Source organism: Myotis daubentonii, chromosome 1 (assembly GCF_963259705.1).
Source record: "Myotis daubentonii chromosome 1, mMyoDau2.1, whole genome shotgun sequence".
Taxonomy (NCBI): domain Eukaryota; kingdom Metazoa; phylum Chordata; class Mammalia; order Chiroptera; family Vespertilionidae; genus Myotis; species Myotis daubentonii.
In genome coordinates, this window is record NC_081840.1 from 25877738 (window position 1) to 25892519 (window position 14782).

The window sequence follows — 14782 nt, forward strand, 5'->3', positions numbered from 1 at the left end:
CAGGTGATACAGGGAAAGAGCATGGGTCACAGACAAAGGAAATTCATACACTGTTAGTCACCTCACTGACTGCCTATTTTCTGACTAGCTGGAAATGTCAAAAGCACTGTTCAAATTTTTTAAGAATAAAGAACCTGAGCTAACCAAATGACTTCAGGTTCTCTACAAGAAATTGTGTTGAATGTAGATGGGAAGGGAGGAGTAAATAACACACATCCTTCAGACAGACAAAAGCAGTTTTATAATCTTTTATTATCAATAACTAACAGCTGCTTGTTAGTCTTTGCCAGGCAGCTGTTAAAGGGTGGGTGGGAGGACACCCGTGACCCTAACAAGGAAAACTCAAATTAAGCCTTTATGTACAAGCAAATTTAGAGCTCTTTTAAGTGTCCAAAGCTATTAATTAGTTTAATTGACACATTAAACTAATTTTGAATGAACATATTTGAATAACCAAGAACGAAAATGTTCAAATTTTTCTAGTACAAAAAAATTAAATTTGCTTTAGTTATAAAAGAGCTCTGTCAATATACACAAACTATATACTTCAGACATTCACAAAAATGTGAGCAGAAGGCTTATCAAAAGACATTTAATACAATTAGGTTTCAACAACCCTTGGTGGTCCACATCTACAAAGATATCCAGCCCAACCCAATCCAACCGCCCCCCCTCCATAGCCCACCCCCACAAAAAAAAACACATACTTACCAGAATTTTTAGCAAGTATGATTTGGGTATTTGTGTTTTTGTTTTTTGTGTTTGTGGTTTGTTTTTTTTTTTAAAAAAGGCCCCCTGGGCAAGTTATTTACAGTTTAATTGCCACTGTCAACTGATCTGGACCGGGACCGAGACCTGGACCTGGACCTGGACTTCTGGCGATCCACAGATGCTGGAGACTTAGATCTACTTGAAGAACCACGTTTCTGGCTCTTCTCAGGTGCAGGAGACCTACTAACAGAACGGGACTTGCTCCGGCTTCGGCTCCGGCTCCTGCTCCTGCTCCTAGACCGGCTGTAAGACTTGCGACTCCGAGAACGAGAGCGAGACCGAGACCGGCTACGAGACCTAGAGGAACTCCTAGTCCGGGAACGAGACCTGCTTCGTGACCTACTGGTAAGGGGGGAAAAAAAAACAACAAAAAACATAAGCTGCAGGCCCTACAAATCCATTAAGTAAAACTTTGACTTAAAAATGCTAGTGTCCTGGCCAGTGTGGCTGTTAGTTTAGTTGGGCGTTGTGTCCGATGCATGCAATGCAAGGTTGCTGGTTCTTTCCAGTCAAGACACATTGCCTGGGTGATGAGCTTGTTCCCCAGTAGGGGGCGTACAAGAGACAACTGATAGGTATTTTGCTCTCCCTCTCCTGTAAAAATCAAAATATTTTAAAAATATATTAAGGAGATACCTGTGCCTTTTGCTGCCTTCGATTAATTTTATTTTTCTCCCATTTATTTCCTTTCCAGAAAGTTTTTCAATAGCATTCTTTAAATCACCATAAGAGGCGAACTCAACCACCCTAGCGAGGAAAAAGAAAAAAACATTTGTGAAGTTATGTACACCTTACCGTCTCACAAAGGAATCTAGATTAAGTACCTTTTCCATGCTCATTTGCTATTACTGTATCAAGAGTTTTTAACTCTCGATGAATAACATGGCATTAGAGCAAGGTTTCTCAACCCCCTAATTGTTGACAATTTAGCCCAAAGTTTGTTGTTAGGGGCTTTCCTGTGCATTGTAGAATGTTTATATGCATCCCTGGCCTTTATCCACAAGATGCCAGACATTGCCAAAAGTCCCCTGAAGCAAACTCACCTGAGAGCCTAGAGCATTCGCAAATTTTAAGTACTGAAAACAACATTCACAGTAAAACTGCCAAGGTATTTTAACAGGCTTACAATCTACAGTATATACTTACCCTTCATTTAATTTAGGTCGATGTGCATCCGCAAAGGTTACTTCTCCAGCTTGTCTCATGAAATCTTTGAGATCCTTAACACAAGACAATTGTGTCATGCAGAGAAAAGGAAACGTGACACACAAACAACAACATGATATAAAAACAAGACTACTGAAAGAGAAGATGTTAGATAAAGTACAAACATGGCATTTACCACACTTGTATTCTATCAGAATTCAAAAAGTATTTATGTCAGGGCACGAAATAAACAAATAGCATATTGCTTTTAAGCAAAATGCTAAAGGAAATTTAGATGTTAACATTAAGTAGTATTAGTCTATACTGAGCTCAATACAAAAGGAAAACAAAAAACAAAACAAAAAAAAACAAACAAGTAGAAACAGTACATATTTTTAAAGACTAAAGTAGAAATTTTATATTTAAAAACAGAACATTTACAAGACATCAATATTTTGTGCCCCATATGTCATTAAAAAAGTTTACTTTACCTTTATTATTATTTCCCTAGGCTAGTCAAGCAGCAAACCGTTAATCGGTCGAAGAAACCTTCATGACATATGCCCGACTGGCTCTTCGCCACCCATTTGAAGGACACTACCCAATCGATGGAAGCCTTTAATCGCACAGCCCTCCCTATTAGCAGACTATTGGCGGATGCAGACATGTTCTACTCTTGTGCAGTTAGTTACCAAGGACCACTTTACTGCGAACAGGATTCCAACGACCAACTAATTTCGTATCGTTCGACCAGGACCTCTTATTCGAAGCGTTACAGGAAGACAGCTCTCAACTTAGGGATCAGATCACGTTATCAGCGCTCTGGGATCGCTGCAACCTGGCACTCCAAGTAAGTGCCCCGATTACGTCTAGACCGGCAAACACAGATCTAGAGGTGGCCAATTGATCACTGTAGGAGCTGACTGGCAAAGTCAACCAGGCCCAACCAAGAGTGACCAAGACAACGATTAGGATAACCCACAGGCACTCCTCGTCATAAGGCCAACGACACAGATAGGCTGGCAAATAAAGGGTTTAATATTTGGTTAAAATTGATTTTAAGAACAAGAAAAAATATCCTCAAAAACATTTACATTTGATCACTAATATTAAAATTTGCAATATCCCCCAGTTACATTAAATTAAAATTTTAAAATTACAATTAAGTCCATTAATTTAATTAAAAATAGAACTACTTTTAATAAAATGTTAATAAAATTTTAGCTACCCATTCCATTAGTTTTTAAAAAGCCACATTAAAATATCTCAAAACTGAATTTCTACACACCTGCCAGCTGACTCTTGAAGACAAATTTTCAACTATAAGCCGATTTTCTGTTCTGACAGGTGGAGCATTTCTGAGGAAAAAAAACAAGTATTCACAATGGAAGAAATACAGCAATTCGCAATTTTGTTCCAACTATGAGCAAATTTATGCATTCAGACATAAGCCATTCAAATGATTTCATCAACTGTTTAATTATTTTATGCTTCATTATAGAGACTTAACTGAAACAGTGAACTGACATAGGCACAAGAGAACTGACTTTCTTGGTAAATACCAGAATCACTATTGCTAACTAGAGGGCCAATGAACAAAATTCGTGCACTGGGGGGGGGGGGGGGGGGGGGGGTGTTCCCCTCAGCCCTGCCTGCGCCCGCTTGCAGTCTGGGAACCCTCAGGGGATGGGATGTCTGACTGTTGGTTTAGGCCTGGCTCCCCCGGGTGTCAGTCAGACATCCTTAGTGCTGCCTCAGAGGCGGGAGAGGCTCCCACCAATGCCGCTGCACTCACCAGCCATGAGCCCAGCTTCTGGCTGAGCAGGGACACCCCCTGCCCCGCTGTGGGAGCGCACTGACCATCAGGGGGAAGCTCCTGATACGCGTCTGCCCCCTGGTAGTCAGTGCATGTCATAGCGACTGGTCATTCCGCGTTCACTTTGCATATTAGGCTATTATACAGGACAGTACTTAATCATTAAATAGTCGTGCAGTAATGATTATTCAAAAGAGCCACTGGCCATCACATACCGTCTATCATTTCGAGGTCTGCGACTACTAAAGCGATCAGAGTATCGCCCTCTACCTCTCCCACCTCGAGATCGAGCTCGAGCGTGTTCAATAGTAACCCTAAGGAAGAGAAGAAAAATCTTCATTATCACACAAACTACCTGAGAGATCTACTTAGGAAAATGCTCCAACGCACCCTAGTCTGCTCTATTTTACAATGCTAACTAAGTATAAAACTAAAATTAAGATTCTCACCTTTCACTGCAGAGTTCTTTTCCATCAAGTTCATATACAGCATCATCAGCATCCCTGGGATCCTCAAATTCCTAAAATACAAGCATGAAAAAAACATATAATACTTGGCAGTCTTAAAAGTGTATTCTACAGCAATAGGAGCACTAAAAACATTTAACAGGTAAGGAAGTATCTTAATGACAGTACCCTATCAATAAGCCTATTTGACAAGTGACCAGGAGTGGTTCCCCAGTCAGCAGTGAGGTTCTTTTCTTCCTTAAGGAAATTCACTGCCTTCAGGATGCACGCATTTTCTAAAGATACTCTACCTGGCTCAATAAGATAAAAAAAACGTTGCTCATCAAAAGCTTTACCAGCGTAACAACAGATAATCCAACCAGTTCTGAACACTCACCACAAAACCAAAGCCTCTTTTCAGATCAATATCTCGTATTCGCCCATATCCCTTGAAGAATCTTTCCACGTCTTTCTCCCTGGCCGCTGGATTTAGCCTCCCGATGAAGACTCGACAGCCGCTCATGGCGCCCGGCTAGTACTTCCTGTTAGGAGAATAATTCAGTGGAGACACCCCGCGTGAATGTCAGAAGAACGGCTGGTCCAGGGGTCAAAAACATGAACGGCATAAAATAAAATGTTTACCGGGTGATGTTATAAACAAGATTGCCAAGAGTGCCTCTTATTAGGCCGGGTCCCTTGCAGACAAAATTAAAACTCGGCTCCCAACACGATCCTTCCCTGGGCCCAGAACGCAGCCACCGCAACGCCCACTGCCGCCTCCGGAACTGCGCAGCCTCACACTCGCCCCGGCTCTTCTGGCCCCCTCCCATCTGCCGCAGTTAGGAAAGGCCGAGAAGTGCGGGCGGGGCCGGCGCCGCCCTCCGCGCGGCCAGCCCAATGGCGACGGGCCGCGCGAGCGTCGCCGCCTCCCTGGAGCGTCACAGCAGGTGGAAGCCGGAATCTCGCGACGCCGCGGCCGCGCCTGCGCAGAGGGCGGCGGGCGGACGCTAGACAGCCACAAAATGGCGGCGGCGGCGCCAGCGGTGGGCAGAGCCGCGCGTGCCCAACTCCCTCCTCCCACGCCCTCCCCCGACTCCACCGTTCCGGAGTCTCCATCCCCGCCCGCAGAAACCCCGGGCCGCCACACCCCAACCCCAGCCCACTACTCCCGGGGTTCGGCTAAGGAGGAAGTCAAGAGGCAGGGAGGGGCACACAACCCCGCAGGAAAAACGACCAGAACCAAGACCGCCCTTCCACCTTCACTTCCCCTCAAACAAGACCCCAAGGGAGACGTGCCCCAGCGCCCACCTCGAGTAAACTGCGCTCATTGGACGCCGTCCTCCGCAAAGAGAGCAGCCCTGGCCACTGATCCGAGTGGCCATGAAGAAGCCTCGATCCGAGAAGCCATTCCCTCAAAGTGAGCCACTCACCTACCGGACGGGATCTTTGGCAGCTGAGACCCAAGAGAGGTCCGTAGTCTGCGACGGAGCTGTCTGCCTCCCCGCAGACCAGGACTCAACTCGTCTACGTCTCTCGACAACTGACGCACTTAGCTGCTCCGCGTTCTACAAAATGGAGGGTGCGCCTTGCGTCACTTCCGGGGCCGCCCATAGACCCTCCCCCTTGGATCCGAGGACGGAAGTCTCTGAGGGGTCGGGGCCCTGTCACCTGGGACCGGCCGAGCAGCCGCGCCCGCGGTGGGCGGGGTCGAGGGGCGGGGCGGGGCGCCGCTGTCAGGTGCCGGGCGCTGGGAGGGCCGCGGTTGAAGACGTTTGAAGCTTTTAGGCCGTGAAGTTCGGTCCGTCATTCTCTCTCGCATGCATATGCCCTGAGACAAATGACGCCGCTTTTTCACCGGAACTTTTTTAAGATGCCCCGAAGAGTCCTGGGTAAAAGAAACTCCGGAACTCAGGCTTTGCAGAACTACCTGGCCATCGCTGGCCCCTGCCGCTGGCCATTTCGGGGGCAACGTCGGAAGACGCTCCTTGACGAGCAGTGAGGTGCGGACCGAACCACGAACGAGTAGTTGACAGTAAGAAGACCGCGGGAGTGCGTGCTTTTTAAGCGGCAGGTTTCCGCGGGGTGAAGTGTTGAACGTGGGACTGCCGCCGGAAGGCCGTCTTGAATTGAGTCCCGGACGCCGATTTGTGCAACTCCACTGCCCCGCACCTGAGCTGGCCGCGCGAGGTTCCCGCTGCTTTCCGGCCCCGCGGCCCTCGGCGACCCCTCCCGGGTCCGGTTTCCGTAACGTAACGCGCGAGCGCCTGCCGCTCCGCAAACAGGATGTGGTGGTTTCCAAACGCAGCCCTGCACTCCTTACCTCCGCGCGTTCCCGGGAAGGTGGGCAGGCTTAGAAGTTGGAGCATAAAGATGGGGAGAGTTTACTTTTCTTCACTGCTTTTGGCTGGCACCCGAGGCGCCCCGTTCTTGAGAGGCGCCCAGAGTCTAGGGTTGCTGCTGGTAACCGGAGTTACGCAGATAAATAACGTCGTTCGAGGAGGAGCCGAGCTCCTGGCCCGGCTCCGACCTCCCCTGACCTGGGCCCGGAGGAACTCGGACAGAGCTCGGATAGTTTGTCCAGCGTGGGCTCATCCATCCCTGCATTTGTATGTTTATTCTGAAAAGAGCCTCAGCAGGTACTCAGCAAAATTGAGAGGTTAGCTATCTATCCGGTGGGGGAATTACGGATGATTTTAAAGGCACATATGTACTCGGTAAACGAGAATGCTTCCCTTTAGCGGCCGGCTTCGTGTGCATTGGCATCTCACAATGCACAAATTGCCCCACGCCAGGACTGACTGAATTAGTTTACTTTCTGCCTAATTTTTGAAAATCAGCCTTCCCGTTATTTTCGACATTCTGTGTTGATGTGAAGCAACCGCTTGTGATTTCACTCACTGACCATCATTTTTTGCTGCCATAAGAGAAAGGAATCTAGAAAAGGTTTCCTGGGAGGTAAGAAAACCAGTAGTGGTGTACACCGTGAACAAAGGGGCTGCCTTCAGCCCCGGGGTTGCGGTTTTCGTAGGACCAACTTTTCTAATAAGGCCTTTTCTCTTAACTAACTTACCTTAGAAAGTTTGTGATTTCCGCAAAGGTAACTTTTCGTTAGTATTGCCTAGTGAGTTATTCTGTATTTAAAACCATTTATCTTCTGCAGTGCTTGCTTGTTCCATGACAACTGCCTCATCGGTCTCCATACCGGATTGTTTAACAGTCCCCCCAATAAACTCATGTTCCATGAGCAGAAGTGCTTTTACTTCCATGGGATCCTACAGTAGTCTGTGTATACTCCTATAATCCTTTCATTATTGAGGATGGTTTTACATTTTTAAATGGTTGGGAGCTGGGGCAAATCAAAAGAAGAGTATATGAAATTCAAAGGTAATTTTCCATAAATAAAGGGTTATTTTGGAAAAACAGCCACTCTCTTTCATTTAATTACTGTCTGTAGCTATTGTCCTGTGTTGTCAGGGCTGAGTATTTGTAATAGAGACCGTAGGCCCACAAAACCTAAAATATTCACTATCTGGCCCTTTACAGAAAATGTTTGCCAGTTCCTAAGCTAGCCAATTCCTAGACTTTAAACAGAGTTTATTTTATTCCAATTGTAAAAAGACATACAGTCTTACTATAGCAAAAACGTTCAACAGGAAAAATAATTGAAAGAATACTCATGATCCTATCTCACCAAATCCACCTTTTATTATATTTCGTTCTATTTCCTTTTTATGGTTTTTGTCCTGACCGTTTAATATGTTTTCTTTTTCCATTCAAAAATGACACCACCATTTTTTTAAAAAAACACAGATATGGAAATGTAAAAGGCCATTCTTATTCCCAACGGTGAGGTGCCGGGAGCCGGTCCATCCTTGCTGCTTAACACAGTCACTGCAGGGAAAAAACGTCTGCACAGCATATGTTTCAAGGGACCTGGCGTATACGGCATACTGTTCTTAATATGTTTGCTCCCCCTTTTTTAGCGCTATGTATTATAACCAGAGCCACCTCCCCGAGAAAGGTTGTTTCCCCAGGTGTGAATGTTTCCCTGGAGTTAGGGATTAATGGGGCTAGGGAAGGGAATAAATCAGTAAAACCCTGTAACTAAGTGCCAGGCAGGTAGTTAATCACCTTAACTATGAACAATCACACATAAGCTACATAATCCTTACTTAGGCCATAGAATAGGAAAATCTCCTTATAGCAATAGGATAATGACCTTGGAATAGAGACAACAAACTAGCCCTTATAATGGAACAGAGACTAACCTAGACAAGATTAAAATCAGAGACAGAACTTAGAAGACAGAACCTACACGGAACCTAGAGACAGGAACTTCGCTGGAGAGAACATGGCAAAGATCCTGGACTGAACCTGACTACAGAAATTGGCAAGAGAACCTGACTAGAACCTGGTGACTGAACCTGGCTGGAGAACCTGGACAGAACCTGGCTGGAGAACCTAGCAAGGGAACATGGCTACAGAACCTGGCTGGAGAACCTGGAGAACCTGGCTGGAGAACATGGACACAGAACCTGGTTGGAGATCCAAAGCAGAACCTCTCTGGAGATCCAGACCAGAACTTGGCTGGAGAGCCTAACCAGAACTTGGCTAGAGAAACTGACTGGGCTGCTGATCAACTGAACGCTGTCTCCGTGGCTTCCTTCTTCACCGACTCTGTCCACACCTTTGGGGACCCCTGGACCCGCTGGGGTTGGACCCTGGCATCTGGCGCCCGAACAGGGACCCCTAGGTAAGCGCCCCACACTCAGGACGGATCGGACTCCACCGTAGGAAGAGGGTGGATAGTCTTCGCTGACTCTGTCCACACCTTTGGGAACCCCTGGAACAGGATTCCCCTAGGTGAGCCCCTCCCCCCCCCATTGAGAACCCCACACTTGGGATGGATAGGACTCCACCAGGGTACTGCAGACCCCCCTATAGAGGATAAGTAGGGTAAGAAGGTGGATAGTACAGAACTTAGATTGAGAAGATGTGCCATACTGAGTCCAAAGAAAGAAGACTCTGTATTGATCTTTTAACACATATGCTTGCTAGCAGAGGAATTAAGGTTACTCCCAGTCAGACAGAACGTTTTATACAAAAAGTATGTCCATGCTTTTCTGAGGAAGGAAAGGTAAATGTAGAGGCATGGGAGAAGGTAGGCCCAAGGAGCCTTATCCTTAACCCCACTGCAGCCTTTCCACCCTGGGAAAGTGCAGGATTGGCAAGCTCTCCCTGGGGTGATAGATCAGGACTCAGTTAATAGCAGAAAGCGCCAATCCTACTCTTAAAATGGATACAAGAGAGCATTTGGGGTTTTTCTTTTTAATGCCTGCTTTTAAAAAATAAAAAAGGGGGAATTTGCCGGGAGCCAGTCCATCCTTGCTGTTTCAAAGGACCTGGCATATATGGCATACTGTTCTTAATATGTTTGCTCCCCTTCTTGGCACTATGTGTTTTAACCAAGGTCACCTCTCTGAGAAAGGTTGTTTCCCCAGGTAGGGATTTTCCCCTGAAGTTAGGGAGGGAATAAAACCCCTCAACTAAGTGCAAAAAAAAAAAAAAAGATTAAAATCAACAGAGCTAGATAGAGATAAGATTTTTATCAAAGGTCAGATAAGAAACTATAAACATAAAACAAGGAACTGTAGAAGGTCAAAGGAGGATCCAAAACATATGATGATGTAACTATAGAGGCATGCTTATAGGATCAAATGGTATAAATACAGATGTAACAGGAGAATAAAGAGAGAACCCAACTATGCTGATGATCTGAACGCTGTCTCCGTTACCTTCATTCTTCGCTGACTCCGTCCACACCTTTGGGAACCCCTGGACCACTGGGGCTGGACCCCTGCAATTGGCACCCAATTCAGTATCATGAAACTTACTAGAATTTATTCATAAAACTTAATCGTAGGCATTTCCCATGTTTCTTTGTTTTAATATAGTAAAGGTCAACAGTGTATATTCAGATTTATATCTTTTTTCACTTACATGCCACAACTACATGCCTGGGGAAAATATTTATTCTGACCAAGCTATTCTATTTCTCTGAATATGCCCTAAATCTCACCAAAAGTTTAAAAATTCCTATCCAGAACTTTCAACACTAAAAACGTGTTGCTTCCGTTATTCTAGCTAATAATTCTAAAGATCTTTTGAAGGAATAAATATCCTTAATCTCTCTTGGAAGTATATGGTTTTTTTTAATGTTCAGTTTTGACTCAGATTCATCCCTACATACCTGACTTCTTTCTATTGCTACCTCCTGATTTTATTGTTGCTTAATTTAGTGCACAATAATTAAAATACCTGCGAACCTAGGACGGTACTTTAATTTGAGTGCCTAGATGAGTGTTTCTCAACACCAACTGTACACTAAAATCACCTCGGAAGTGTTTATAACATTCTGCTGCCTGGGTTCCTACTGGCAAAAATTCTGATTTAAATTGTCTGGGTTGGAGCCCTAGTGTGTTAGTAAGGGCTGCAGGTGATTCTCATACCCAGGAGCCCGAGTGTTAGAGGCGTGCTGACCTAGGTCTGGGCACTCGCATTTTTGTTCATAAAACCTGTCTGTCATCTGGCTCCATCTTCCCTCCTCCAAACACACCTCACTCAGGCTATGGCTGGGGCCCTATTGGGACCGTCACAAGGAAGTGGATTTCCAGTGGAAATCATGCTAACATCAAGATAAGTTTAAATTCAGGGCACTTACGCATATTGTCCGTACCATTCCTCTCAATGTTGACAGCTGCTGTTTCCTGAGCCACGACTGTGTGTCAGTCCTCATACCAACTCTTCCATGTTATAAAATGTTAATGGGAATTATTTTCCTCAAAATGTTGTTATAACATTTTTTAAATGAGGAAACAGGCTTAGAGAATCTTCTGATCTACTCTGCCCAAAACATCTTAATTTCTGGTGTTCCTGCCATGGCCCTGTTTGCAAAAGCTTGCAGCATGACCTTCCTGTGATCCATTTCCTGTGCATTAGATGGCCCCAGAAATCCCTTACTACATGCCAGGCATAGGGCTGGGGCTTTGTATTTATTGCCTATTCAGCCCTTATACAACTTTCTGAAGTTAGTTCATATTCTCCTTTTTAAAAATATGTTGAGACCAAAACTCTAAGTCACACAGCTGGAAGTGGTGGAACCTTGAATTGAACCCAGTATGTCTTTTCTAACTCTGTGCTTCTAAAGGGTTTTCTTTCCAAGTTATAGGAGTTACCCCTAAAAATAATTATTGCATTTTTAAGTCAGGAGAGAAAATGTCACATCATTTAGTACATTTTTGTCTCTGTGTTACAAGGGTGAGAGCTGGAATGTGAAAGTGGACTTAGCATAAGCACTTACTAGTTAGAACCAAAGCATCTCGGCTGTTACGAGGGTCAGCCATGGGCCAGATCACACAAGGGAAGCCACCAAGCTGTCAGCAAAGCATGCAGCAGCTGGATTCTGATGTGAGCTGGAACGTCAGGCCCAACACTTGCCATGGTACGCTCCAGAGACTAAACTAGGGCCTGGCACATCACAGCATTCCTACAAGATTTGTTAAGGAGTCGATCTATGACTTCCAGAATGTTGCTGGAACTCTCTAAGCCTCAGTTTCCTCATGTGAGAAATGGGTCAATCACAGTACTTAATCCCTAGGGTTGTTACGAGGATTGCGTTGAGGCAGTGCATGTAATGTGTTGGATCCAGTGCCTGGTACACTCAGCAGGTTTCAGCTATAATGAGTACTACAGGGAGCCTGTCTGTCCATTCACAAAAGACAAAATTCACTGTGGCAGTTAAGCTGCTGTGACAAAGAAACAACGAGACAGTGACTTAACGAACGTGAAAGTTTCTTTCTCATGCCCCCAAATTTTCTGTAAGTAAAATATGAAAGACTGAAATGCCGGGAGCCGGTCCATCCTTGCTGTTTCAAGGGACCTGGCATATATGGCATACGGTTCTTAATATGTTTGCTCACCTTCTTGGCGCTGTGTTTTAACCAAGGTCACCTCTCCGAGAAAGGTTGTTTCCCCACGTAGGAATTTTTCCCTGAAGTCAGGGAGGGGATGCCTCTCCTAGAAAGGTTGTTTCCCCAGGTAGGAATTTTTCCCTGAAGTCAGGGAGGGCATGAAACTCCTTAACTAAGTGCCAGGCGGGTAGTTAATCACTACAAACAATCATGCTTAAGCTACATAATCTTTGCTCCCTGGAATGGAGATAAGAAACGCCCTAGCCTTTGTAATAGAGATTGATAGGGTTGAATCAACTGGTATAAATACAGATGTAACCAGACAGAGAGACAGAACTTCAGACACAGAACTTAGGAGACAGGGCTTGGAAGACAGGACCAAGAGAGACAGAGCCTAGGCACAGAACCTACACAGAACGTTCTCTAGGGACAGAAGAACTTCGCTGGCGAGAGCATGCCGGAGGATCCTGGACAGGGACTGGCCTCGGAGCCTGGAGGCGGAGCCTGGCGAGAGAGCATGGCAGGGGATCCTGGACTGAACCTGACTGCGGAGATTGGCAGAAGAGCCTGACTAGAACCTGGTGACTGGACCTGCCTGGAGAACCTGGACAGAACCTGGCTGGAGATCCTAAGCAAAACCTCTCTGGAGATCGAGACCAGAACTTGGCTGGAGATCCTGGCTAGGCTGCTGATCAACTGAACGCTGTCTCCGTGTCATTCCTTCTTCGCCGACTCCGTCCACGCCTTTGGGGACCCCTGGACCTGCTGGGGTTGGACCCCAGCACTGAAACACTCCAAAGATCAAACCATTCAAGAGAGAGAAGGAACTGGAAAAAGGCTATATCTAGCCAAGAGTCACCCCCCTCCCAATGCTTGTTGTCCTCTATACCTACTGCACCCCCCAAGCTATCAGGATCTAGGGGCTAACCAATTACTGGGTTCTTTTCATCTTCAGTATCAAGAGGGAAACCTCAAAAGTGTGAACTCCCTATACCAGTGGTCAGCAAACTGTAGCTCGGCAAACCGCGGCTCTTTGGCCCCTTGAGTGTGGCTCTTCCACAAAATACCAACTTCTACACATGGGCCATGAAGTTTCAATCACACTGTACGTGTGCACCCACACGTGGTATTTTGTGGAAGAGCCACACTTAAGGGGCCAAAGAGCCGCATGTGGCTCGTGAGCCGCGGTTTGCCGACCACAGCCCTATACCAATTCATAACAGAGCCATTGTGGTGGGTACACATACCCCCAGAGAGGCCTCCCAGATCAGCCCCAGACCTGGAAATTATTCCTTCCCTGATACAGTAGTTAGGATCACTTGAATGAGGTGACTGCTGGAAGCACCTAGGGATGGGGGCTGGTTGCCAGGAGAACCAACCATGTGATTGGAGGGTTGGAACTCCAGTCCACCCCTGACCTCCAGGGATGGGAGAAGGGCTGGAGGTTGAATCAAGCACCCAAGGCTATTTGGTCAGTCATGCCTAGTTGGTGACACCTCCAGGAAACCCCAGAGCACTGGATCAGAGAGCTTCCAGGTTAGTGAACACATGGAGATGTGGGGAGAGTGGCGTGCCTGCAGAGGGCACGGAAGCTGTATGCCCTCTCCCCATACCTTGCCCTATACATCTCAACCCTGTCTTCTAATTCACTGATTCAATCCTCAGCTTCCCTTAATCTGTGTATTCCTTCCAATGTGTTCTTTGTGTTATGTCATTCTTTATTTCTGACTCTTCTTTTTTTCATAGTTACTATATCTTTTTTCATGCTATTGAGCATCTTTACCATCATTACTCTGAACTCTGTTTCAGATAAATTTCTTACCTCTGCTTCATTTATCTCTTCTGTAGAATTCTCTTGTTCTTTCATTTGTGGGTTCTTTGTCTCCTCATTTTGGCTGTCTGTTTGGGTTTGTGACTATGTATTAGGTAGATTCTCTATGCCTCTCAATCTCTAGTGCAGGACAGTGTCTAACACTGTTTCTGACTAATTAGATCAGGCAAAGACTCAAAGCCTCCAGAGACCACCTCTGCCTACAGACTGATAGGATTTCCACTTGAAAGCCCCAAGGCAATTATCCTCAGGTGTGGCAAGAGTTTTTTTCAACAGGGTGGGGCAATTGCCTCTGCCTGGAGGCTAATTGTCATTTTTAGTCTCTTAAGTGGCCTCAGGGCAAGGTGTTTTCTAATAGGGTGAGTTAACTGTCTTCCCCCCAGGTAAGGCCACCTGTATAGCAAATGTCTTTGTGGGAAAGGTGACCTCTGCAGGGTGAAGGAATGACTCGGCACAGCAAACTGGGGGTGTCTGCCTTCTGAGCTCTAATCCCCAAGCCCCCAATCTTAGCTTCTGCTCACAAAGCTCCAGTTGACTCTGCCCTCCCTGTGCCTGAGCACAAGGTGGGTGGCTCCACAGGGAATTTTGTGCATTGGTCCTTTAAGAAGGTGCCTGAATTTTTAGCCATCACTCCCTGGCAGACAGCAATCCTGCTGCTTTTTCACAGCCAGATACTATGTGAATACCCTTCTCAGTTGTGGTGCTCTCTGATGGGGAGCCCAGCTTGGGGATTAGATCCCTGAGTTCTCAGTGGCAACCACCCACAGCTGAGATATCTCTCCAGGACTTCAGTTATTGTCTG

General features: G+C 46.0%; 1 protein-coding gene across 7 annotated transcripts; it reads right to left on the bottom strand.

Moving 5' to 3' along the window:
• Positions 1 to 233: 233 nt before the first annotated feature.
• Positions 234 to 5770, bottom strand: SRSF5 (serine and arginine rich splicing factor 5). 7 transcript variants are annotated; one of them, XM_059691871.1, is made up of 9 exons: positions 5488 to 5759; positions 4822 to 5161; positions 4577 to 4721; positions 4183 to 4253; positions 3949 to 4047; positions 3206 to 3275; positions 1918 to 1991; positions 1408 to 1518; positions 234 to 1113 (listed from the first exon to the last, which is right to left on the bottom strand). In XM_059691871.1, exons 3-9 carry the CDS (start codon positions 4700 to 4702, stop codon positions 816 to 818), a joined length of 849 nt encoding a protein of 282 aa, XP_059547854.1. In that variant the 5' UTR covers positions 4703 to 4721; positions 4822 to 5161; positions 5488 to 5759; the 3' UTR covers positions 234 to 815. The 7 variants fall into 7 exon arrangements, 6 of the variants coding, with proteins under 6 accessions (XP_059547854.1, XP_059547875.1, XP_059547870.1 ...); XM_059691892.1 differs by having other exon boundaries at positions 5614 to 5756; XM_059691887.1 differs by having other exon boundaries at positions 5610 to 5756.
• Positions 5771 to 14782: the final 9012 nt, after the last annotated feature.

What these genes read in the sequence shown, in the direction of transcription:
- SRSF5 (XM_059691893.1), bottom strand. Translation starts at nt 4,702, where the DNA reads ATGAGCGGCTGTCGAGTCTTCATCGGGAGGCTAAATCCAGCGGCCAGG. An exon ending in CGACCTAAATTAAATGAAGG is followed by an intron (nt 1,519 to 1,917) that starts GTAAGTATATAC and finishes TTTCCTCGCTAG; the next exon opens with GGTGGTTGAGTTCGCCTCTT. An exon ending in GAAGGCAGCAAAAGGCACAG is followed by an intron (nt 1,114 to 1,407) that starts GTATCTCCTTAA and finishes CCCCCTTACCAG; the next exon opens with TAGGTCACGAAGCAGGTCTC.